This window comes from Neodiprion virginianus, chromosome 7 (assembly GCF_021901495.1).
Source record: "Neodiprion virginianus isolate iyNeoVirg1 chromosome 7, iyNeoVirg1.1, whole genome shotgun sequence".
In the NCBI taxonomy this organism is placed as follows: Eukaryota; Metazoa; Arthropoda; class Insecta; order Hymenoptera; family Diprionidae; genus Neodiprion; species Neodiprion virginianus.
Genome location: NC_060883.1, coordinates 11,273,475 through 11,300,723, shown reverse-complemented (window position 1 = coordinate 11,300,723; position 27,249 = coordinate 11,273,475). Strand labels below are relative to the sequence as shown.

Sequence of the window (27,249 nt, the reverse complement as noted above, 5' to 3'; positions counted from 1 at the left end):
ATAGCACCAATAATTTTGTATTGTCACGCACCAGGTGTTTTGGAATGCGCGCATACGTTTGACTTAGATAAAAGCTATCGACATCGCGATGTGGGACTGGGAAGAATATCCGTGTACCTCGTGTGATACCTATGCCTGATAAAATTGGCGGTATCCTGCCGTTTATCATTTCAATTCTGGCCGGTCTAAGCGCTACTGAAGCTCTAGCGGATAGTGCTGCGGGTATAGCTGAAGTTGTTAACGAAGCTAGTGTTAACAAACATCGGTTGAACGAAACTAAACGCACAATACAACAATGGAGGCGATTGCGCTAGGCAAGTGATTATACCTGTGCCCCTACCGCAGCGGCATGGATCTGTTTTTACGACCGGAATAAAACTAGCAAAGCTACCACTCCGAGCTCCGACCCACATTGATTTACGCAACTATGCTGAAAATATGAAAATTTTACATTTTTGGTGCGTTTTCATGCGGCATGATCTACCAAAATCAGGGCCTAAAATGCGAAAATCTGCAATTATTGATCGTGACGATAAAAACGGTCCATGGACACGTCGGGTTGCGTACAAAAAAAAATGGCAATCACGTTGTGTATTTCGATAGTTTCGGTGATTTGAAACCGCCTAAGGGTTAAATGAAGTATCTCAGTGTTGGTAGCGTTGTATAGAATCATAAGAGGTATCAGGAATATGATACTGTGATTTGCGGCCACTTGTGTCTCAAATTTCTCAGCGGAAAGTTATAAAAAGACAAGTGTCACATGAGCGAGTATTAGTCATTTGGGAATCGTTAACTTTCACACTGTAAGGCACATCCTCCGTGCGGGAGGCTCAATATTTCTCCCCAATCGAGTTATCACCAGGGAAAAACTATGTTCTCGGACTCGTCAAGTTTCTGACATTCTATTCAACACCCAATATTTATGAGACGTGTAATAAATTTCACCTGAAACGAGCGGACAACAGCAGAGAGCTCATCACGATACCCATGGGAACCTATGAAATTGAGGATATTGAAAATTTTCTGCGTAAGGAGCTACCCTCCGAAATCACGCTCAGTCTGCGAGCCAACGACAGCGAGCTGAACAGTAAAGTCACGTGCAATCAAGTAAGTAGACTTTAAACCCAAAGATTCCATCGGTCGATTATTGAGATTTAAAGCGGTTGAGCTAGCACGAGACGTTACTCATAAATCAGAATCACTGGTAGCCATACTGACGGTTAATACTTTACGCGTCGAGTGCAACATAACCACAGGGGCGTACGTAAACGAGCGTCGAGCTCACACGATTCACGAATTTTTCTCAAGCGTTCCAGCAGGTATAAGATTGTCGAAGTGCCTGCTACCGTCATTTACCTACCAATCGCCGTACAGTCTTTACATGTCGTATCTCTCAAATAATGGAAATCGTGTTTCAGCCGAAAAAGTTGGGCAAAAGTTATAAAAGTGAGACGTTATGGTCAAAAATCATCAGTCGTTCAGCACCTCTGGCGAAGCTTACATCGCCAACAAGGCTGACATCTCTGAACGTTCGGTTTCTCCAGAGCCTACGTCCTTGATTACGTGGGAATGTTGGAAAATAAGAATCCGTGTTTGCTGCATGCTGTGCGTGTTGCCATGCAAGAAATAATAAGAATACAGAAACCGGTGGCATTCGACGAATCGATTGCGCACTTAGAGATTCATGGTCATCTGCCGTTTGCATCATCCACCTTCCAGAACAACGATGAAATCCATATTGTTTTCCAACATCAAGACTTGTGCCCACTGCCTAGTAAACGCTCTCTCCACATCCAAGGAAATATTATGAACGATCACGGTGTGACTGTGGTGGCGACTACGAAATTGATCAATATGGCTGTTTGCCATTTGTTTGAGGAAGTTTGCTACGAGTTGAACGGTGTGGAGATTGATCGAAATAAAAATGTTGGTATCACTAGCGTGATGAAGGGTCACTTATCCTTGAGTCTGGATCAGCAATATAGTCTGGAGAATACCGGTTGGTTGAGTGGTGATATCAAGCTAACTAATGCTTCTGGAAATTTCGACATTGTTCTGCCGTTGAATTATGTGCTGGGCATCATAATTTGACTGGACTAGTTTCAGTAGCTCTAAGATCAGAGCATTGATTAAATAATTATAGATACATCAATCTTGATGTTAGGAATTTGCGTCATGCGGTTTTTTTTCGCAAAAAACCCTTTTCACGATTGGCGCTGTTAGTTTATAAAAATAACAGAGAAGTGTAAGAGTTACAGGGCAAGAACCTCATTTTCTCAATAATTTTTTTACAAATATTCACAGAGCCAATTTTTTGGCTAAACTTTGCAAATAGGTATTTCAGGTACATGAAAAAATTCAGATCAATTTTATTACTCGCATTCATTTCTGAAGTGAAATTCTCTGTTGACTGGACTATTACCTCGGAAACTGTGCACTCAGCTCCAACTTTTGAATCAAACACTTCACAATAAACTAATCGAACTGATATTCTCATCATACCCACAATCATTAAAACCTATTTCTTGACTTCACAGTTATTTCTTTAAAGTAAAAGCGAATAAACGAATCTAAGATCGTTGAAACCAAAAAATCACCTTTTTTTTAAAGGAAATTCGGGGGTGGGTTATGTCATTTCAATTTTCAAATATTTTTTATCGACCGAATTAAGTAAATTAAATTCAAACATCCGTTTTTAAATCCGCAAAGAATTTTCAGAAACTGATTCATAGTTTCGAACGACATATTCCCAAAAATCACCTGTCTTCTAGCCTTCTGGTTGAGTATTCACTCTCGAACTCCGCTGCTTTGAATACAATTCCAATATTTTTATACTTATTTTGTTCGCCATACCTAGATACATTTAGAGATCATCTGAAAAATTGTTACCTACACTTATCTCTCAAGTGTATGAAAATAGATTACTGCAAGTATATGGTATAACAGACGACTTTCTACAATTACAATTTCGCATTATAACTGCAGTGTAATGCAAAATTTCTCGAATGTTTATCAGACAATTGTAGGTATCTGGTCAATGAGTAAAAAGGGCTCAAAACATTTGAATCAAATAAAAACACCAGATTTTAATGAATTCTTCAGTAATGATAAAATCTTGTATCAAATCTTTAATCTTAGCGTAATGGTAGTAGAATCTACTCAGATTGATTTTTATTGCATAGTATAAGGGATTTCGTTTCATTCGTGTTCACTGCAATCGGCACGAATTACAATAATGGCGATTCGTAGAATCGTTTTTTTTTTTATAACATTTGATTTGGACACTGATGTCGATTCACCCATAAGTGGGACGCGTTAGTCAAGTTTTAAACTTTTTTCCAATTGTCGGTGTATTATTCGCGTGTGTGTGTTTCATATGTAACGCGCGTATGCAGTGCCTTCTTCACCCGGGGTGTGAAGGGTGCATGGCACGCGGGCGCAAGGTCTTAGGGGGCCAACCGCCTTATACCTACACATACCATGCGTAATCACAATCAGTTTTAAATAATTACTTAACGCATATTCATTATATTTATGAAAATATAGACATCAATATTGTTTACAAAATACGCATGAGGTGTAATATCATGTAGCTTTCGGCACATTCGCCTTGCGACTCGCGATGTGCAATCCAATTTAGATCTTATAAGTACAAACGAGCTTACAGCTACAAGTGAGCCTTTGACACGCGTCATCCGCTTTTTGACATATCGCCACCCGCTTAAAGCGAGTATCGAGTCACCAATACAATACAAATAAAACCGCTACCATTAAATTAGCGATAGTCGCAGTAAGTGACCGTACGTACAGTTTGGCATACCTCCTTATTTTATACTGAAGAAAAGTTATTCAATTCGTGTAGTGAAATGCTAATTTGTGCAAGGAGTTTGTGTAAAATTGTTGTTTTGTGGAAATTAATTTAACTTTGTCAAAGTAAGTCAGTTTTTTTTTAGTTTAAAAATGTTAAGTGGTGCGGTATCATTGCAGTGCAGAAATGAAGTAATAAGTTGTTAACAAACATAGTGATCTATTTCAAACGTATAAAATCATAATTACCTATAATCTGTGTGAGATATTTTATTGTGCTTCGTTTTTTATTTAATACATGGCCGAATTAGCGGGTGGTAAGAAGAAACTATCGGGTGCTCAAAATAGAAAAAGACAACTTGAGTAAGAAAAAAACATTAAAAAGCTTCTCCGATTGACTGTCTTTTTTGACCCGGTAAGTTTATTTCAGTTCAGTTTAGAATAAAATCTGTGTTTTGTATTTTGGATTTCGATACCTTTGTTTCGGGTAATACTATGGTTGAATACCTAGAAAAAACATTTGTAATGAAACAATTTTAATAATTCGATGCTCTACTTCATGTCATTTTGAATTTCAGCGACATTTTTATCAACATCAACTGGACAATCAGAAGAGATACTTACTTCAGATGAGGCGCCTTCTTCAGAAGAGACACCTATTTCACGAAAGAGAACGCCTGCTTCAAAAGACACAATCCTTCCTAGTACTTTGCCTACTCCAAATGAATCGCGACCTCTGAATTTTCATCGGATGCACGATCTTCTGAAGATATCGCGAATGACTCTGCTCTCTGGCCACAAATAATACCCCATAAATTAAGATTATTTATGAAAAAAAAATGGGCCAGTTAGGGGTAAAATATCTGCATATACTTTTGATAGCTATAATAGGTCGTATAACGATACATATTACAGTAAAGTTACAAAATAACGAAATTATTTGCGTGATTGGCTTGTTTATTCAAAATCTACAGATTCTGTATTCTATTTTCTCTGTAAGCCTTTTAATATTAATAGCACTGCATTTAATGGTCAAACTGGTTTTAGAGACTGGAGGCGTTTATCCAGAAATTCAGAAAGACGTGAAAAGAGTTCAGGACACATACTTTAAAAAAAAAAAATATTGAGATCTAGGAAATGACTTAGCAAACGGTTAAACAGTGAACTCTGTTAATCAAGCTCAAAAAGCATGCGAGAAAAAGAGTTGGACGACAGTTTTGGAGAGGATAGGTAATCGAAATCATAAAATTCTTAGCTGTTCAAAATTTAGCTTTTAGAGGATCTACTAAAAAATTAATCGACTCAAATAACGGAAATGTTCTAAAATTAGTAGAATGTATTTCTAACTTTGATAATATACGATCAGAACATATTGCTTCAATTCAAAGTGCTCAGCATCGCATGCCCCATTACCTTGACCATAATATTCAATATAAATTGATTAATTTATTTTCTGAAAAAATTAGAACTACTATAGTTCATCTTTTAGAACAATCTAAATACTATTCTGTGTCTAGACTGCACACCTGATATCTCTCACAAAGAATAACTTATTGTTATTGCAAGGTTTGTTTATTTTAACCTGTCAACAAAAACTGCTGAAGTGAGGAAACATTTTTTAGGTTTTTTGCCTGTAACTGATACTACTGGACAAGGTTTAGCAACTTGTTTATTAAATTTATTGAAATCATGCAATATTGAACTAGAAGATTTACGAGGCCAAGGATTTGATAATGGGGCAAACATAAGAGGAAAAAATATTGGACACGAATCCTCGTGCGTTTAACGTTCCGTTTGACGCTTACACGCTTAATTTGGTAGTGAATGATGCCGCTAAAAGTGCATTGGCAACATCAAACTTTTTTTCTATCGTTCATAAAATATATATATTTTTTCGGCATTAACTTCACGTTGGGATATCATTACGAACTAGATACCTACTTTGACATCAAAACGTTTTTCAATATACGGTGGCAAAGTCACAGTTGATTCTCTAAAAACTCTTTGCTTTGATATGGATAAAATTTACGATACATTATACTCTATTTTTATCATTGATAAGTACGTCAGTGACGCAAGAAACATGGCGAGTTCTTTAATGTTAAAACTGAAGACTTATAAATTCGTATATTCAGTTGTAATATGGTACAACATTTTAGCAAAAATTAATACTGTAAGAAAAAATTTGCAAAACTCAAACGTTATTCCATCAGAGGCGGTCAAACGATCGATCTGCCTAACAAACGATTTAAGCGCATACCGCACAGACATTGCATTTGAACAGTTGCTACTTGATTCAACATTGATTGCTGAAGATTTAGAATGTGAATCTGAATTCACCGAAACTGTTTGACCACGTCCCCGAAAAAGACATTTTAATTACGAGGCTGTAGATGAGCCTAAAAAACAAAATTTAAAGTAAATCTGTATTTTTTGCTACTCGACACCGCGATCTAGCAATTAAATGAAAGATTCGATTTATTAACAGAACATAACGACAAGTATTCATTTTTGCAAAAAATCGACAGTTGGAGGGCATTGGAGGGAGACCAAGAAAAGCACAATGTCTAAACTTAGAAGAAAAGTTATCACGTTAAAATAGATCGGATATTGACAGGGAAGATCTATTTAATGAGTCCTTTTTGAAATTAAAATGAGTAAAAAACTACTTACGATCAACCATGACACAAGATAGATCGACAAATTTGGCCATAATAAGTATCGAATCGAAAGTAGGTTTCAAAACAGACGATATCATAAAAAAGTTTTGCCAACTTAAGAGCCAGAAAATTTAAATTTGATATTTGAAAATGTATATGATTTTATTGTAGAATAAGTTACAATAATTAAATTAAAAAAATGGAACACAAAAATTAAGTTTTATTTTTATATTTTTGCTGGCAAGGGGGGCGCAGATTAAATTTCGGACCACGGCGCCCAATACGGTTAAGACGACCCTGCGTGTATGCCTGAACAGTGAGACAAGAAACGAGCACGCCGGTTAAAGGCCAGTAGAGCTGTCTTGACCGCAGGCGTGATCATTCGTGTAGTGCTGTTACTGTACAGGCACCACGTGACTGTATTTCTTACTTTTATATCCATTGTACTACATTATAAATAAAAATTGTGTATCTGTGAAGTGTCTCATTTCATATACTAGTGAAAATACATAACAATTGGCGACGAGTAATCTCGAACCATGTATGCGTCAAAAAGACTAATGTCTGATAAAGAATATACTGATTTTGTAGAAAGGACTAAAGGTAAAAATGAAGTATCGTCGTTATCAAAAGAAAACTTGTGTATTCGTTTAACAACTGTTGATGTAGCGTCTAAAACAAAACACTTTACCGAAAGGTAGAAAAAAAATTTACCAATTATCTCAACTTGCTTAAAGAAATATAAGTAATAGCTCAAGAGAAATAGCAAAAATTGAGTCGAAAATCAAGCTGGAATTTGAGCTGGGCAAGGATGACTGAGAAACGTTTATGGAACGGTTGGAATTATATTTGATAGTTAATCACATATGGGACAATAAATGGAAAGCAGCCATTTTTTTGAAGAAAAGGAAGTGCAGATAAATACAAGCCTACAAGGAATTTGTGTCACCCGACTACACGAGAGGACAAGGAGTTCGACGAAGTTGTGCAAATCAAATCAGGACATCTGTATCCAAAAACTTCTGAGTCCATGGAAAGGTGTGAATTTTACGCGGCGAAACAAGCTGCAACAGAGACGACGATGAAGTTGGCTACAGGTTGTCGAAATCCAGAGACGAATAGGGGCCCGTAGCCCCCGATCCGAAAATTCCTAATCTTATGTTCTGGCACGTGTTAATTAGCGTGAATAGTCGAGTAAATATAGAACTTTGCGAAAAAATGTAAAATATGGTCATGTGCTCACGAAAAACAATGCAATTTGTTGATTTTCGAGGGTAAAACTCCGCATTTCAACATAAAACTCATACCGCTCTTTTGGGGGTCAAACGAGGAACATTTGTGAATTGTGTCATATTTTTCATACGTTTCTCGTTAGCCAGCTGCAGCTTGGACCGTGGGAAATTTAACTCTTTTATTAGCATTGGGTTTCCATAAACACGTTTATTGTGTTTCGGGGTTAAAACTTGCCGTTCCAACATGAAACTCGTACCTCCATTTTGGGAGTAAGTCGAGGAACATTTTCGATCTTTTATATATTTTTATGGCTCCTATTGTTTTCTATTTTCAATTTTCCTACGTTTCGAATTTTTTATTCGGTAATATCATATTATCATATCGAATCTTGGTATATTATGGGCATTTTGTCTATTCAACTAATTTTCATATCTGTCTGTGAATATTGAAAATATTATGTATCTATGTAATCGATAATTTTTCTAATTGTTTCTTGGCTTTGTATGTTTCTTTTTTTTTCAAATTTCCTTCATATGTCAGCTTTATAGTGAAATAATATCCGTCAATCACGCAAACCTCTTTTATGTATCCATCAGTCTGTATTAACACGACCTATACTGCATTTTATCATTTTTTATTTGGCTTCAACTCTGCTATCTTTTTGCATTTTTTGAAAAAAGGTTTCTCGATTTTCTTCAAATTTTTTCGTCGGGCCGTGCATAAAATATGACTTTGGAAGATTTCGCTTGTTTCTTTTAAATGCTCACAACAAAATATCAAGAGCTTTTGTACTAATTTTTTTCGGAATTTTAGATAAGAATGTTGTTTTTGAACCTATTTGTATGCTCTGTTTTTGTCCAAAAAATTCCTCAAAATACTGTTGTTTATTTCAAAAATTTTAAGCCTAGTGTTATCGTGGAAGAAACGATTTCTTGTATTTTTATTTTACATTTTTCAAATTGATTAAATTGATTTTTTTCCTTAAAAAAGCTAAAATTGCGTTCAGTATCTCTCTTTTATATATAGTTCACATGTTTTGATGATAAAAATTTGTTGCAAGAGTGTAGCGCCTAATGTGTTTATGTTACTGAATGTGCATACTACGCTCATCTATAACAGAGTCTTCCCCACTTCTATACACTCGGTGCAAGCCGCCGCTCAGTCTGTTCTCTCACTGGTGTCTTCAAAGACAGTTAATAAACGCAGCGTTACTATATTATAGGTCGACCGTTCCTTTTGTCCATGGTCCTTGCCTAAACCAAAATCCCAAAAATTTATATTTGTTGATAGACAGTTTTATCTTGAAGGGAAAAAAATTTATGTCATCGATTCAAAGTGATTGATATAAGTAAAATGGAAGAAAGAATAATAAAAATTGCTAGTGATGGTAATTGTATATCAACGGCAATGTCGCACTACCTGTTCAATACAAAAGAGAAACATACACAAGTAAGTGAATGTATCGTTCTTCGCGTTTTATTAAATTGGCGAGAATACGAAGATCCTATCGTCGGTGATGAATCACATCGAGTCAGAACAGTACATTCTCTCAATAAGCTTGCAACAGCATAAGAGGGGAAGCGATTTTTCATGAATCGGAGGCCCCCCACCAGTTATCATGGCGCGAGTGTCGCAAACTCTGTCGGTAGGTAGAGCCAGCTCAGCACACAGGCACTAGCCAGTGATGCCGTCGAGACTAGAAAAATCTAAATTTCTCGTCTCGTCTCGAATCTTGTCGAGAGCTTTGAGAATTTCGTGAGATGTTTCGAGTCTCGAGAGTTGGAAAACAAAAGAATTGGGCATCAAAATTAGGTATTAGGAGCACTTGGATACTTATTTGTTAGACACACGCACACACACACATATACATATATTATCCTATACAAATTACACATAGTCCATGTGGTTTCGTTATATCAAGGACCTCGAGTTTCTGGAGAAAGAGGATTGGATATATCTCATATATGGTTAAGTTGATGGAAAAAATGTTAGTACTATACATCACATATATTTCATTATGGTTTTATATTATGGTGTGAATGAAATAGCCTGCTTCTAATTTAATATGTATTTAGTAACTTGAAGAAATGTAGAACAATTTTTGATCGTTTTTTAAAAATATTGTTTACAGAAATAAGTTTTTGTGAATGTTGGATCTTAGGCTGCATGACATCCATCCGTTGATGCACAAAATATTTCTCGCCGATTGATTGTTCAGCCGGTTTCTGTGTTTCCTGATGACTAATCCCGCTTTCGAAAACAGCCATTTAGCCGGGATAGTGATGCTGTTGAGACGAGACGAGAAAGCTTTGATATTTTTCAAAGACGAGACGAGAATTTCGATCCTCGAGACAAGAAATTTCTCGTCTCGTTTCTCGTCTCGTCGAAAATTTCTTGTCTCAACGGCACTAGACTTAATTCACCGTAGAGGAAAGCGACCAGCGAATGTAGTTGCCGCACAGTGGTTCAAAACAGGATGAGTTATTTCAAAAATGTCTAAACGACGGCCAACTGTGCCGAATCGGAAGTCTTTGTATAAAAAGTATAAACGGTTGGCGAATATACAAAAGATTCTCGGAAGTCGTTTTCTTAGCCTCAACCCCATTTTCGAATAAATGGCAGCTTGAATTAACCCTGAAATAAACTTGATTTAGAAATTGTTAAATTCTGACCTCACATTCCTGATGAGCAACGAAAGAACCCACAAGTAACAAGGTTCAGGCAAGAACATCAAGTAAAAAAATGTGTGACTCAAAGGGTTAATCCATATTGAAATTTTTTCGAAAATGGAGTCGAGGTGACGGAAAATAAATTTTTTATTTTAAGAAACGGCCGCCGACAATCTGTTACAAGTTTGCCAACCTTTTTTTTTGTAAACTTTCTATCCGCGCGGATGTCCGTTCTCTAGCCATTTTAAATCAGCTTACCCCATTTTGAACCATTAATGCCGCTACGGGGTGCTAACAGTCATTTGGTCCTGTTTATAGTGCGCTTTCTAACATTGAGTTGTTACTATCGTTACTTATGTGTCTTTTATTGACAGTCACTAATATTATCCCACTAAAATAGAAGCACAGCGGAAATTTTTAGTATGTGCGTGGTCATCATTACTTTTGTTATCAATCATGAACACTAATATACTAAAATAAAAAGAGATTGGAAAATTTCAGTACAGTGGGCGCCAGATGAATGGCCATTTAGTATGAGGCCATGCGAGCGAGTACCCTCCACACGCACGGTCACACACACAAATGCAGTATCCCCCACCTCAGCGTGCCCATCTCTCACTGGGCTGCACTATCACTCCCCACCGCGCATGGCTCTCGCTTTTGACGCCAGCAGTGGGAGCGATTAGCAGCTAGCTATTTCGGAGAATTTTCCTTTTCTCGAGTTTTGCGGCAGGGCCATATATCTACCGTCCACTATATTTACGTAAATTATGCAGCGGTATACAGTACCTGGATGTACACGGGATACGACTCCAATTACGAAAAACTACATTTTATAGCGGTCCCTAAAAATAAGGTCGCCAGGATTTGTGGAACGGTGTGATAAGACGCCGGAGTCAAAGTGTGAAAGCTGGTAAAACAGTGTGCTACAAACATTTCGTAGAAAGCGACGTTCTGCAGCAGCGTAAGCTATTGGCTCCGGATGATACTGTTATTGGTACGGTGGAAAGAACAATCGATCTGTTATTTTCTAAAAGTCTGATGTGGGTCAAGATTGTGATTATGGTTTTTAGATTTTCAGTCTTCTTACAAGGTTTCTTCTAGACAGGTGATTGCTGGGGTTTCTCAATTTCCATGGACAGAAAGTTTCCATTTATATGTTTCTGCGGGAAGTGATAAAGAAAAAAATAATCTATGAAAAAAACATCTAAGTGTACTAAGACCTAATGTGTATAGAATCCGAAATGAACGTAATGAATATCATATAAGAAGTTTAAATAATTGATTCTTTTATCATGCCAACTTCACTATAATGATTTACATTGAATAATTCAATCCATGATACATGGCTTTTCGAACCGATCGAAACTGACGCAACCTGACTGGACAAAACTACTACTAGCACCGCGCGATAGTGAGTAACAGTTTACGGCCGGCTAATACCGATGAATGCCAGGGGGTTAGGCCGGCCTCTCATGTACGTGTGGATACATTGTGTACATCAGTCAGACTCATTTTATTCTATTTTAGCCTGGAAAAATGTTTGTGTGCCAATATTTTATTGTCAAATCCATTTTTTTTCTACATAATTGCTTATGTGAACGTTGTACGTGAAATATTTTGTGTTTCAATGAAAATAAGTTTTTTTATGTGTACCCATGTAGGGATTCGTCGGTTGGGGTCCATGAATGACATGGACCCCATGGAATGCTTATTCAGCATTTTGTTTGAATTATGTGATGTTTCGGCGGGCCCTGCCTACTATCTTCCGCCTTCGTTATCAACAATCAAAAAACAAAATACATAATTATAAAAGCATTAACCGTAGTTGCTACACCTATAGCGGCTTAGACCGCATGCTTTTTATTGGAGGTTATGTTCAAATTGCACATGTTTCATGTGGGATTCAGTGGGGAATAATAGTTGCTATGGAAAAAAGAATTTATTAAAGTTCAAGGTAAACTTTTGGGTTACAGGTTTTCCGATCGTTTTTACACTCTTCTTATCTTCGGACCTGTCTCTGCTCTGGTGTCACCCTCTGACGGCCTCTTTTTGCAACCGCGGGATATTTGAAATTTTGAATATTTCCACTGTTCGGCCATCTTGGTTATGCATCGTCCTGAATGTCTGATTCGTCGCTGGTAAGGACTTCATCGTGAGAGTGTCGCCACATCTTCGTGTAGTCGGCGGAGGCTCGAGTATTATTTAGCCCTTCGTGTTCTCCGATCTTCTGTACGATATATCGGGCATTGCGCATTACCGTTGTGACCTTGTATGGCCCCAAGTACTTAGGGAATAATTTCAGTCCGGGGCCAAATTGGGTGCGTTTGACAGCTACGAGGTGGCCGTCGTGATACTTACATGCTTCTCTTCTTCTTGCGTTATACGTTTTGCGGTTTTCAGCTTGAATCTTTTGTATATGTTGCTTGGCGGCATCTCTTAGCTGGTCTCGGTTGGTTTAAAACAGGATTAGATTCTCTTCTTCGATAATTTTTCGGAATTAGATATCGTTCTTCAAGCGCATAGTCTGTTCGACCAGCAGCTCAAATGGCGTTGTACCAATACTTCGGTTTGGCGTAGAGTTGAGATACTGCTGCGTCAAATCGCTGTGCTTATGCCACTCCTGCGGCTTCGGTAAGGGCAATTTCGATAGGATCGGGATTATTATTCGGTTTGTGCGTTCTATTTGTCCGTTGCTGCGTGGTACTCCTGAGGTTGTTAGGACATGTTGAATACTCTCTTCTTTACAGTAGTCTTCGACAGCGTGTGATGTGAACGCCGTTCCTCGGTCAAATATAATTCTTTGGGGGTTTCCAAAGATCGCTGCCTGCTTACGCAAGCGACTCGGAACTTCGTCTGCTCCGGTAGTCTTCGTTGGGTAAAGCCAAGAAAATATTGTGAAGGCATCAGTCACAAAAAAATGTGATTCTATGTCTCAAGTGTCGAGGGCAATGGTCCTAGGTGGTCGACATGATAAGTGTCAAGTGGGTGTTAGCCCTTATTGATTGCGTTTAGGTATCCTTCTTGTTTACCTTGCTAGCGCTCGGCAAGAATGCATTTCATGCAGTTTCTGATCACTTGTTCGACCTTGGGTCTCATTTTCGTGAACCAGTAGTCCCGTTCCAGTAAAGTATCTATCGTTTGGACCGCAAAGTGTCCTCTGTCATGGGCTTGCTTGATAACATCCACTTGCATCCGTTTTGGAACGACTACTAGGAATTCGTCGTCTATCTCCTTGTAAAGGATACCGTTTCTGACGACATATCTGTCTAGTTTGTCGTTTTTATCTTCATGAAAAAATTTCTTCAGTTCATCATCTGCTAACTGTGCTTTTCTTAGGCTTGCTATTAGCCCTTCTCTTTCTTCTTCGACCAGGGAGACTTCCGGAAGAGCGTTCCTGCTCAAGGCGTCGACGTGTCTCATGTTCTTGCCGGGTCTGTGTTCGACTTTGCACTAGAATTCTTCCAACAGAAGAGCCCATCTGGCTACTCGTACACATGAGTCCTTTCTATTCATGGTTTTGTGAAAGGCTTCACAGTCAGTTACAATGTTAAATAAGATGCCGAGTAAGTAGATCCGAAATTTCTTTGATGTCTTGACTACAGCTATGACTTCGAGTTCATAACTGCTGTAATTTTCTTCAGCCGGGGTTGTCTTCCAACTGGCGTAGAATACCGGGTGGAGTGCGTTGTCTTGGTCGTCTCGTTGCAGTAATATGGCACCATAGCCATACTTCGAAGCGACGGTGTGAAGTTCGGTGTCAGCATTGACGCGATACCGTCTCAACACTGGTCTGCTGCTCAGATTCGTCTTCAATTGCTGGAATGCATCTTCCTGTTCTCTATCAAATCGAAAGGTGTCTCCATCATGTAGGATACTAGTCAGTGGCCTCGCGATGGAGGAATAAACCTGCAATAAACTTACGGAAATATCCAGTCAGGCCCAGAAAGGACTGATGGGCTAGATGTGGCTAGCGTTTCGACTGAGCCGCAGGGAGTTGGTCCTTGCTGAAGTCAAAGATGAGACTTGTAGAATTTTATATTTAGACGTATGCTTGTTGATTCATTGATTATATATACATATATACAACAAAATTAAGGTTTTGGTTTCCAAATAATGGAAGGAACGGTGGTTGTTCGCCTGTGTTGTGGTGAAGGCTGCAGCAAAGATGTGTGACTGCGAATCGGTGTAGTGACAGGTGGTGGCGTGTAGCAGCACTCAGGTGAACTTGGTGGTGTAGGAGGACGGTGAATCTCTGGTTGATTTAAAAACTGCTTGCTTTTGAAGACGTAAAACGTACTGATATGGCTGCTTGGCTGCTGGTGTTACGTGGGGTGAAAGTGTACTAAGCGGTGGTAGTTAATGATTAATTGGATAATCAAAGATGCTCCCACGTAACGACAATGAATAAAAAATTAACACTAAGAAGGACCTCCCTTTCGATAAGCCGGTAATGTGGGTACATTGTTGTCGAGTCCTATACAGGTCTGTGAGAGTTGTTTAAATGGTTGAGGCTGATTTATAATAATGAAAATGGGAAAAGGTTCGCGTTGAAAATAAATGGTTTGAAGTAATTTAACTGGTAAAAGATAAAGTATATTCTGTAACAATGAATGACGTTAATGACGTAGAACCCGAAAGGAACAATTCATAAAGTGTTTGAGTTTATACAACAGTGCACGCCGACAAACGAATTTATATTCAAATGCAGAGAAACTGCAGAATCACTAAATTTGACCGTTTGCGTGTTTGAGCAAATCGTGTGTTATTCTATTCTAAACGATATTATTATTTGATACCAAGAACATCTATCCTGAACGATACTTATAACCAGCCGGTCGTGATTATTCGATATTTTATCCCTCTTTTTAGATTATCTTGAATTAATTATAAAGTGGGGCCGAGCTAAAGACTGGAGAATAACTCTATGAATTCCCAAGGAAATTGTCTATAGCTGGACACCAATACCTGTTGCTGTTGTTTCGAATTGTATTCAAATCTTGAAAACAATACGTTCCATCTAATTGGGGGTAGTAAAGCTAGCCACCAACTCTTGTCTTACTTTTAAATAGATATTACAATAGTAAATTTTGATTTAGAAAGGTGAAGACAAAAATTAGTTCGCTGTTGGAGATTAGCACTCGGATTAACCTATCTTTAGATTTGTTGTTGAGGTGATGAGATCGAGAGCCGTCGGATCGTGTCGGTCTGCGTCAGTAGTATACTAGAGCAGGGCCTCACCTCGAGTTCTTAAGGGTGAATGGATGATATCGGAAACGATGAACCCGGTCCCTCAGTCTTAATTATCAAAAGTTACTTTTCACAATAAATGTCCGAATGTTTCACTCGCGGTTTTGATATTTAATGGTGTGTATTATTATTATTGAAATGATTATTTTACGGAAGTAATAAAGTTCTTGATTTTTAGAGTAAATGCTCAATATTACCAGATTGGATTAGATCTGGGCTGAACTTGGTTTATTTAAGGAAAATGGAATATCATAAAAATGTCTATTCTTGAAGATTTAAAAAATAGTACAGAACAGGAAAGAATTTGGAAAGTAGGAGATAGTGAGTCTTTTGCAGCTAACGCAATAACTGAATGCTCGGTTTTGACGAATTAGCGCGAGACTTTAGGCTGGTCACAATTAAAATTTTCCAACGCTACTCTTAGTCGAGAGAGCTAATCCGGGTTGACGTCCACGCACTTCGCGACTTGACAGACGAAAGACATGGCTGCTTGGGCCAGAGGGTATTAATGGGGAAAAATCTGCAGTTGCAATAAGTTGCAACAGTAATTAGCCAATTAAGTGCGGGGGCGACCTCCCGGTGCCTAAATCTACACGATCAGCGTTAGTTCGCGCCATTCGACGGTGTTCCGACGATTCTCAATCTCGTCACTTATACGTACAAGATGTTAACAGAAAGTATCTTAAGATAATTCTCACGCATTCATCCACACATCTTAACAAATAATCTATTTTAATTTGGTGGTTCCAAAGGTAGTGGTTTATCCTAATTATTGATGATAATTTTGACTTAAAAAGAGAGATATTCCCGGGCTGAGCGCCGCTGTTACTAGGTCAGTAATTTTATAGCGCAATTCCTGGTGTCAGCAAATAAGATACAATGTCAGCAGATGCCGAGGACTGTACGTGACCTTATTAGAATATGAGATTGTAATGAAATAATTGAAGAAATGAAATGAAATAGAATTTTGAAAAAGGAATTTTGAACGTACGCCAAGGCGGTACGTCGGGGCGTAAAACTGGTCTGGATTGTAGTAGATGTTCCAAGAATCAGTGAGACCGAAGCTGTGGTAGTAGGTATTCCAAGAATCAGTGAGACCGAAGCTGTGGTAGTGGGTATTCCAAGAATCAGTGACACCGAAGCTGTGGTACCGATGGCTGATTTCGTTGGTTTCATATCCCAGCCTCGGCTCAAACTTGTTAGCGGGAAACTCGGTGAGCCGATTGCGGGACGCGCGCTTGGCTGCGTGGGTGGCGTTAGCGGCACGCGTGACGTAGTGGTTGACGCTCGCGGCGGCACGTGACTGGAAATTGAGCTCAGGGGCAGACGCATAAGTTTGCGGGCCCGCGCGTGAGCCAGGGTCGGAGTTAGTCGGAATTCACGAGTTGGTCGTGAACAACTGAACTGCTTCAACATTCGACGGTCTTGGAAAGCTTTTGACTGCAGCCGACTTTTGTACCGATGGAGGAATACTGCCCTCCTCAATAATGTGGCCGAGGAACAGTATATTTCCTCCTAGGAACTGGCATTTACTGCAGTTAATGCATAGTCCATGCTCACGTGCAACGTCCATTACTGTCTTCAATTTCTCTATTCCTTCGTCTTCGTCTTTGGATGGAATGATTACGTTGTCCATGTAGGTGAGTACATAGCCTTTTGCTGTCAGATCTCTGAAAATGGCGTTAACAATCGTTGGAACATAGTTGGTGAATTGCAGAGCCCAAAGGGTGCTCGTAGGAACTTGTAGTGGCCATTAGGGACTACAAACGCTGCGTACTTCTGTGCATCTTGGTGTATTGGCACGTGAAAGAACCCATTTCTTAGGTCTAGTGCACTATACACCTTGGCTCCTTGCAGCTGGTCTAGTTGATCTTCCACAAGGGATAGCGGGTATCGGTCTTTGACGATCTTCTGGTTTAGCTTTCGAAAGTTAATGCATATTCTCGTAGCGCTATTCTTCTTCTTGACGAGAACGACTGGGCTAGCATACTCCGAATTAGTGATGCCGTCGAGACGACACATTTCTCGGCGAGACGAGACGAGATCGAGAAACTTCTTGTTTCGTCTCGAAAAACTCTCGTCTCGAAGTCTCGAGACGAGACGAGAAATTTTTCTCGACTGACGAGATTCTCGATCGAGATTCTCGACATCTCGAGATTTCTCGAATTTCTCGAGATTTCTCGGATTTTTCGAGATTTCTCGGATTTCTCGAGATTTCTCGGGTTTCTCGAGATTTCTCGAGATTTCTTGTCAATTTCGAGATTCCTGGAATCTCTCAGTCTACGTTTGATTTTTGGGGCACCGAATGAGAAAAATAAATAGTAACTAGGCGAGGCCTTGCCTCGCGAGGCCCGCGAGCGTTCTCAATTAATCAGATTGCAGGACTTCGCGAGGCTCCGCGAAGCCGCGAGCTAGCGACAAGGAGCTCGTGAGGACCCCGTAGCGCTTCGCTTCCCCGGCGGACTTGCGAGGCACGCACGGCGTCCCTCAAATTTTCATCGTTTTCGAGGATATTTCTGACGATTTTCGCAATCAAAATTTTTACGTCGAACCGGCTCCGTGAAGAACGACTCTTGGATGTTTCTGGACCTTGTTGGCACCTTCTTTTCGTGTTGTTGAACACTGAAAAAGCGATCAAGTGAGTCCTTCGTTTTTCACCGGGCGTGCGACGCCATTACCAAGCCAATTATTCCCTTTTCGTCCCACTGATCAAGAAATCCCCGTTTTCTGTCTCTTCTCGAATTAATCATTCGAGAAAGAGTTTTTCGTCGGTCAATTCGACGTGACGAGTGTTGAGCCGCGAGTCGTTTCCCCAAAAATCCCTTCGAAGTCATTGAGCTCGTTTTTTTGAGAATTGAGAACCCCCTTGTTTTGGAGCCGATAAGTTATCGAGCCATTAGATCATAGTTTCAACTCCTTTCTTAGTGTTTTTGTTGAGCCCTGTCGTCGAGTAACAGCCCTGTGTCTCTTTCCATATCGAAATTGCCCCGGTTTTTGTGTGTTTTGCGATGCTGGTGAGCGAGAACTTTTTTTCGTTCGATCAATCGGGTTTCGCCGGTTAAAACCCGATTCGAACGTCCGCGTGGTTCGCTCGGCCGCGAGGCTCGCTCACCCAGTGTTCCCTCTTTGTCATCACGTATTAAATTATCGCTGTTAAATTGTTTATTGTTGTTTTCTTTGATCTTTCAAGTCCATTTTGAAACGGTTGCTGGACCGTCTGATCGTGGGATTTCCATAATTACTATTTTTTCGATTTTTGAAAATGATTTTTTTTTTCATAAATCATTATGAATACCCATTTTTGTTACTGTATAATATTTTTTTGGATACTCGGATTTTATTTTAACACTTTTTGCTTCCTTATAGGGGAAGCTATGTGACAGTGAAAATAGTTTTTTCCAGTTGCCAACGCCAGTATGTTTAAAATGTCCTAAAACGTCGAAAAATCATGTCTAAAAATATGTCCGGGTGTGTGTGTGTGTGTGTTTTTTTTTTAAATTATTGCTAACAGGTTTTTAAAATTAACGATTATCATTATAGATCTGACTATAAAGTGGTGGACTCTCGTGGAAAATGAAGCGTTCCAACATAGTGGAGATTTCTAGACATGGCAAAAAGAAAAACAAACGCCAACACGCTTCAATCAGATCCAATGAAAGTGAAGAAGATGATTTGACGACCGGTGAACTTGAAAAAAATTCTGGCGACGTCGGGCAGCTGGAAATCATAGTGACTCAAAATTTACCGTCTACTTCATCGAATAAAGATAATTGTATTGTACAGACAACGTCCAAAACACAGCAAAAATACTCTGTATTTTTTGAAGTGTGCTCGGTCGATAAAGAAAAATATGGAAAGTGCTTACTGTGTCTCAAGTCCGGAATTGATCGTCGAATTAAAATGAAGGATTCGAATACTAGTGGGCTTCAAAGACATTTGCGAAATGCATATGATGGCGATTCATCAGTGAAAAACTTTGTCGATCCCAGCACACCATCTGCTACTCGGCAAAAAGATACAAGGACATTCGAGCAAAGAATTGTCGAATGGATGGCAATTAAGTATTTACCGTTTTCGTTTTTCGATGACGATACCACTCAAGACTTTTTCACTTTCCTTAATGGAAACTTTGCATATCCGAAACGGACGAGTTTACAAGAAAAAGTCATCAATCACTTCGTGATCATGAGAGGAGCTGTTTTTAAAGCAGTGAAGAAAGTTGATTCAAAATTTTCTTTGACAGTCGATGGATGGACATCGATTGCTAATCGATCGTATTACGGCATAACGATGCATTACATCGATAATGACTGGAAATTGCAATCTCTACCGCTGGATTTTATTCCATCGAATGGAGCTCACACGGGCAGGGATATGGCTAATCTCGTGCTCGATGTGTTAGAGGAGTTCAAGATTAAATCAAAAATTCAAGGCATCACTCTCGACAATGCGGCTGCAAATACATCGTTCATAGCCGAACTCTCCGATCTCTTATGTCGGGAAGGCATCGAATTCGACGCGAGTGATTCACACTTCCGTTTTTTCGCTCACATTTTGAATTTGGAAGTACAAGATACATAGAACGCTCTGAATCCGGAACACCCAGATTTCGAGTTGTCTACCGATATTGGCAGCTCTGACGAAGAGACCGTATTATCTGTATGGGAACAATCGAAAGAAACGAATGTCATTAATAAATTGAGAAAAATTCTTGCAAGACTGAAAAGGTCCGAGCAGTGGATGAGTAAATTGCACGCATATTGTGACGCCGCCAACAAAAAAAAATAGCGATAACGATGGACGTGTCAACTCGATGGAATTCGACTCACGTAATGTTGCGAACAGCACTGAGTGTCAAGTCAGCTCTTAACGCACTGATGCACAACTATGGAGAACTTCGCGAGATGATAATCAACCCAGAAGAATGGGAAATCATCGAGGCTGTGTGCGCGTATTTAAAACCATTCGATCATCTGTCGACGGTTCTCGGTGGTCAAACGTACATTACGTTGCCGTTGGGAATTGTGGGGTTCAATATGCTTCTTGACAAAATCGAGACGGTAACTCACCAACTTGATGCGAAGCCATCGCGAAGTTGCGTCGACGAGGAATTTATCGAAGCTTTCCAAGCTAGAAGAGATAAGATGCTCAAACACTACAAGAAAACGAATTGGATATATGGAGTTGTTCTCATCCTCGATCCTCGGCACAAAGTTGGAACGTTTCAACTCACATCTTGGGGTCGTGACATAGAAAAGGCATCAATGGCTAAGTTTCAAAAAATTTTTCGCGAACAATATTGGGCAAATTCCACCGTCGAGATGATAGCATCTCAGGGTAAAAGTTTATCGGATCAAGGAAGCCAGGGATCCTTCGATTTATATGAACTTTATGAGGCCTCCACGCAGATTTTTCACGAAGACTGTAGTGAACCACAGCGAGAATTCGAGTGCTATTGCAAACTCAAACGGGCGAGTCGGAACGAAAATATTTTGGAGTGGTGGCGAAACAATTCGAATTCATTTCCGAATTTGGCAAAAATGGCGCGAGATTTCTTAAGCATCCCGGCGACAAGCGTCCCGGCTGAACGTTTGTTTTCGAAGGCCGGTTTGATCCTAAGGAAACACCGAAATAATATGTCTAATGAATCAGCGAGAAGTCTGCTGTGTTTAAACGGATGGCTGACGTGCAGCCTCAAATCAGCGATTCAAAAAAATCTTAACCCGTCCGAACAATAAAAGTGCATTTGAAAGCGTTTTATTTGTATTTAAATTATTCCAGCCCAGTCCATACCCAAGCCCAAGGGCGCCGAGATTATCAAGAATTTCGAAAGTCTCGAAATTCGAGACGAGAAATTTTTTCGAGACGAGAAATTTTTCTCGAAATTCGGGACGAGAAATATTTCTCGAAATTCGAGACGAGAAATATTTCTCGAAATTTTTTCGAGACGAGAAATCCGAAATTCTCGTCTCGTCTCGCTCGACGGCATCACTAACTCCGAATTGCTCGGACGGATTATGCCCTCGTCCAACCACTCCTGAATTTGCCTATCAACTTCCTTCTTTACATTCCAGGATAATCTTCTCGGTTGTTGATAGGCAGGAATGTCGTCTTTCAAATAATGTTCATCTTAACACTTTGCCGTCCGGCGACACCACAGTGGTGACGTGCGCAAACTGTTGGCCAACGGCCGGCGACAACACAGTGGTGTTGTGAGCACAGTATCGCTCGGGGTCGGTGACAACACTGTAGTGTCTTTAGCTTTCTGCTGGTGTTTGTTTCGGTAACAATAAGTTACAATATAATAAGTAACAATAAGTTACAAGTGATCAAAGAGATTAGTAAAATTTAACAATTTATAATCTCCCGATAATGTCAAGAACGGCCGGCGCCAAGCGAATAAATATTTACGAATCGTGCGGACGGCAAAGTGTTAATATCCGTGGGCTACCTTTTGAGGGCTGGTATTCGTTGATAAGTGCCTGTATTTTGTTTCGCAAATCCTGGTTCTCCACATGTGATATGTCAACATGATTGAATTCGTCACTAATGCTGATCCACAGTACTTCTGGCAGCTGCCGATCGTTCTGCGCTTCTGATTCTGTTTTGGAAACTCTGGTGACTGTACTGCCCTTGAAGGTCACATCTGCTTTTCTCATGAAATCTGCGCCTAGAAGGAGTTTATAATTTGAATATTTAGCAGGTACTACGTGTATCACAACTTGGTAGGCTTGATTATCTACTAAAATCTCTGCGTCGAAGCTCCCCAGCGTAGAGCTATTATCTAGTCCCACGCCTCGGAATCGTATGCTTTCATTCTGCAGTCTTGGTGCTCCCATCCGTACATCTTTGTCAGATTGCATCAGCGTCAGATCACTTCCTAAATAGATGAGAGCATCCATCATATGGTTTCCCTAGCGTACTTCCTTGACTGGTTTTCTCGACGGATAGGCCTCGGCGGCGTCACAGCTCTTGGTTGGCTGGCTGGTAGCTTTGGGGTTAGTACATTTTGCTGATACATGGCCATACTCGTTACAATTAAAGCATTTGGTACCTCTACTTTTGTTTGGGCAGTCAGGTCCCACGTTCCGCAGTTGAAACAGCGTCTGATTTCTGCATTCGTATTCGAATTCGTGGTTGTCTTTCGTTTTACTTGAGTGGGTTTCGTTTTATTATCAGCTTTAGAGTTCTCCTTCATCTTTCCTTACACCAGAAGCTTCTTGCGTAGCTCCTTGATGTTTCTGGCACCGTATAGGATTACCTTATTCGCCTCATCATCTCGTATTACGTCAACGATATATCAAATAACGGACTCTGTTTCCAGATAAGCTCGTGACGCAGTTTCCAACATGTTGTAGACATATTCTTGGTAGGTTTCATCAGTTGCTTTTGTCCTTTGTCATAATTCTTTGTGTACTTGGTGACTGCTAACTCTTGGAGCAAATTCAGCTATTAGGGCCTTCTTTAACTGTTTCCATGAGTTTGTACATCGCTCGTAGTTGACGAACAGTTTAGCTGAGCCCTTTAGTAATCTCTTCGCGTATATTACTTTCTGGATATCAGTCCACTCACATAGATCTGCCATCTCCTCGAAGTCTTTCATCCATCTTTTGACAGTTATTCCTTGGTTGCCGCTAAAGGGTAGCATTGATTCGTCTACATCTTTAAACCTCAGTATTGGCTTACGTCTTCGCGGTTCTTCGTGATGGTTGTGGCCGTGGCCGGCTGCTTCGTCGTCGTCTGTTCATCGTCGTTCGCTTCATCGTCGTTTACTTCGTCGCCGTCTTTATCAACATCAAGAGCTATTGCCCGTTCTAGTCTGTTCACCAGTTCTTCTTTCGTACCTGACGTCTTTAGGCCTCGTGACCTCAGTTAATCTCGTATGTCGTCTCTCGTTGCGTTTGATGCTGAGTTTAGCGACTGCGTGCCGTTTTTCTCACTCATCTTATCGCTGTATCGTTGGGTAGTCGCGTTCGTTAATTAGGGCGTGTGTTGTTAACCTCACTTTTGCCTAGTTCACGCTCAACTGCTCGACTATCCCGGACGAGCCCCCATAAATGTGGGTTTCAGTTGGGAATAACAGTTGCTATGGAAAAATGAATTCACTAAAGTTCAAGGTAAAGTTTTCGGTTACAGGTTTTCCGATCGTTTTTACACTCTTCTTATCTTCGGACCTGTTTCTGTTCTGGTGTCACTCTCTGACGGCCTCTTTTTGCGACCGCGGGATATTTAAAATTTGGAATATTCCCACATTCATTAAATTTGATAAACTATGGGTTTCTATTTGTTATTTTATACTTCATTTAATAATGGAACATACTGAAGGTTGGAATTGCCCTTATTTTCTCTTTTATTGAATAAAGCAGCTTTCACATATTAATCACGGGTTCTTTCTTTTAAGAGGGAATCCCGTTACCCGGAGGTAGCGCGTATGCGCGTAGAGTTCACATAGAGTGTGCGCACGCACGATTTACACACAGGGTTTATATGCATTGAAACACTGATACTTTCTCAACAACATTATTTGTACATTAGGGTAGTCCTAAGTAGTGTATATATGAGAGTTCTAACTCAAAGATGGCGGCGCTCCCCCCTAGCTCCCCCCTAGCCCCCCCCCCCCCTCCCCCCCCCCTCGACTCACGGCGCACCCTCTCTCACGCACCCCCCCCTCCCCCGGTCATTTTCGGTAGCTATTTCCATAGGATTTGACACACACACACACACACACACACACACACACACACACACATACACACACCCACACACACACACAATAATTCCTGTCGAGACTTGTTTGGCGCCGGAAAGCCGCACATAAATCTGATAGGGTAAGAACCCGCTAGATCTATTGAAAAAATTCCAGGAAATGACCCCTGAAGGAAGGTTTAAAATGGCGTTTTGAATGCTTTTAACAATTTTTTTATTTAACATCAATTACATTCAGTTTTCTTATTGAATTCTCAATTATCTTATTCTAAATTTTAACGAGTAAAATTATACATATTATTTTCAATATCCATATTAATTAAACATATTGTTATTCCAAAATTGACTTATACCAATTTTTTAACAGTACCACTGATCGGATTATATTCAACAATGCGATCATGCAAGATCATGCAGTAGGCAGAAGTGTGTGGTGGGAACGTAGTGCTAGAGTCAAATTCCAATCGAATGTCCACAGGTCCAGTTTTCAATGTTTCGTTCTGCTTGGAGCAATCGATGACGATAAGGGGAGCTTGGTTTATAAATTCACGCCTTGATAGCAAAGGCTCAGCTTCTTTGTTATAGTAGCTCATTTGAAACCGAACATACATATCATAGAGAATGGCGTATTGATTATTGTATATATCAATATTCATCCGTTGCATACTCCACGCTAATATGGTTGGGGATGTGCAGGCTCGGACTTGCTCGCTATGAAGACTCGTAAAACCCAAAAACTACATGTGCACATACCATCCGGTGAAGAGCGGGCAAGATAAGATTTTTCTCACACCAAACACTGTTCGCCACCCGCTTTTCGTTGACCGATTTTTCCCACCACATGGCCCACGCTGCTTAACGACTCATAAAACCCAAAAATTTAGGGATGGTGGGAGGGGGACTGCGGACCCCGTCGCCTGTAACGTCATTTTTTACATGAATTTCATCATCTCTGCAGAGTCGGGAGGGCAATAAAACCCAAAAATTTAGGGATCGCGGGATGGGTAAAGGGTGGGCCCAGTCGTCTCTGACGTAATTTTTCCCTCTGAGATGCGCAGAACGCAGTGCGCACCGTTCCCAAATTCTTGCGATCTATCGGCCTATACATAAGCTCAACGCATCCGATGCAGACTCATCTCTCTTACACGATACGTGCAAGTCAAAAAAGTTATACAAAAAGTTCAGCTTATATCAACTTCAAAGTCATGTCAGTCGAAGCGTATATGGGACTTGCGGAGCAGATGGAGGGGACGTACAATTTGCTGAGAGAGCAACCACCCGGAGAAGAGAATGACGCTGTCATCAATCATTGGACTGATATTGGAATTGCAAATATCCAAGTTCTGCGCGATATTTCCATGCAACGAGGAACAACCGTTAGTGCGAAAATACGGATCCAACATACGATCGCACTCCTGCAATCTTGGATGACGAAGATCAAGCAGTTGCAGCAGCGCACAGTGGTGACGGGTGGAAATATCGTTACTCCTGCGGGTGTACAATGGGACGACGTGGATAGCCCTTTTGCCAGCCGAATCAGAACGGGGGTTGTCACAAATCTCCATCATAAAACTTTGGACGCCTTTCTGGACGATGTGCAGCGCGTCGTCACCGAGAAGTTGGAGCTGATACTGCGCGAGGAGGGAAATGTGAAGGTTGACCTCATATTATCGTGCAAATTTGAAAATGCCAAGCACGAAGAGATCTCCACCGAAGTTAAGAGTTTCAACACCTCCAACGTGGCGATTCTCCTCCCATCAAGCGATATAAATGGTTGGTTTATACGTGCACGGGGTGATCTGCAGTCAAAGGTGGAAGATTTCGAGCAACGCGATTCCGGCTGGAGTATGATTGAGATCCTTAACCTCGCTGTAAATATCAATCGCTACCAGCCTCTCGCCGCGGGGGCTTCAACATTCGTCGAGCTGCCCCAAGACATTCAATGGAAGAAGGCTGTGGTGAACGTGAGGAACGAGGACGAAAGATGCCTTCTCTGGTCCGTCATAGCAGCCCTCCACCCGGTCAAGATCAACACCGATAGGACTAGCCGTTATCATCGATATATTTCCGAGTTGGACTGTACAGGTATCAAATTCCCTGCTACTCTACATGATGTGAAAAAGCTTGAGAGATTGAATAATTTGCGTATCAATGTATATGGTATAGAATCTCAAACTTTTTCGCATCATGCAAAATCAAATAAAAGCGTCATCGTGCCAATTTATTTGAGTAAAAATTTGCATAGCGTAAAAATTGACACGATTCATCTTCTAATGGTTGAGAGTAATCCGGAAGACGATATGACTGGTGAGTTTGCACCGAGATTCCACTTTGCTTGAATGAAAGATCTTTCGCGATTGGTGAGCAAACAATTGTCTGATCATAATGGCCAGCTGTTGTTATGTGACAATTGTTTGTGCCACTTTACAGAAAAACACGCCCACAACAATCATCGACAAGATTGTATTATGCTAAATAAAGTACGCATGGAGTTTCCCAAGTGTAAAAATTTAGTATTTTCCAATTTTCAAAACAAAGGCACCGTTCCGTTTGTCGTATACGCCGATCTCGAATGTATATTGATCCCTGAACCTGTGGATGAATTTGAAACTCGTAAGACTTGTGAAATTCAAAAGCATATCCCGCACAGTGTAGCGTACTATGTACATTGCGCGTACGATGAGACTTTATCGGAGTTCCACGGTAAACGCGGTGTCGATTGCATAGATTGGTTTATGAAACAGCTTAAAGATTTATCAATTCAAGTAGAGCCACGCATCAAAAACATAATTCCGATGAAGTCTCTTACCCAAGTGCAACGCGATCGTCACATGCGCGCAAAGAATTGTTATATTTGTGAAAAACCGTTTACGCCTGAGGAGAAAAAGTGTTACGATCACTGTCACTTCACGGGTAAATATCGT

General features: G+C 40.3%; 3 protein-coding genes across 4 annotated transcripts in view; 1 reads left to right on the top strand and 2 right to left on the bottom strand.

Moving 5' to 3' along the window:
- The window catches only part of LOC124309248 (regulating synaptic membrane exocytosis protein 1), a 1,429,783-nt gene that overhangs the window by 1,338,070 nt on the left and 64,464 nt on the right, over positions 1-27,249 (bottom strand). The gene's annotated exons all lie outside the window — the stretch shown is intronic.
- Positions 20,416-21,357, top strand: LOC124309423 (zinc finger BED domain-containing protein RICESLEEPER 2-like). The gene has a single exon (XM_046773081.1). It carries the CDS (start codon positions 20,416-20,418, stop codon positions 21,355-21,357), a length of 942 nt encoding a protein of 313 aa, XP_046629037.1.
- LOC124309422 (protein bfr2-like) overlaps positions 23,019-27,249 on the bottom strand; it is a 30,411-nt gene continuing 26,180 nt past the window's right edge. The window contains exon 3 of the mRNA XM_046773080.1: positions 23,019-23,253. Within this exon, the coding sequence (XP_046629036.1) occupies positions 23,019-23,253 (235 nt within the window). The remainder of the gene's footprint in view (positions 23,254-27,249) is intronic.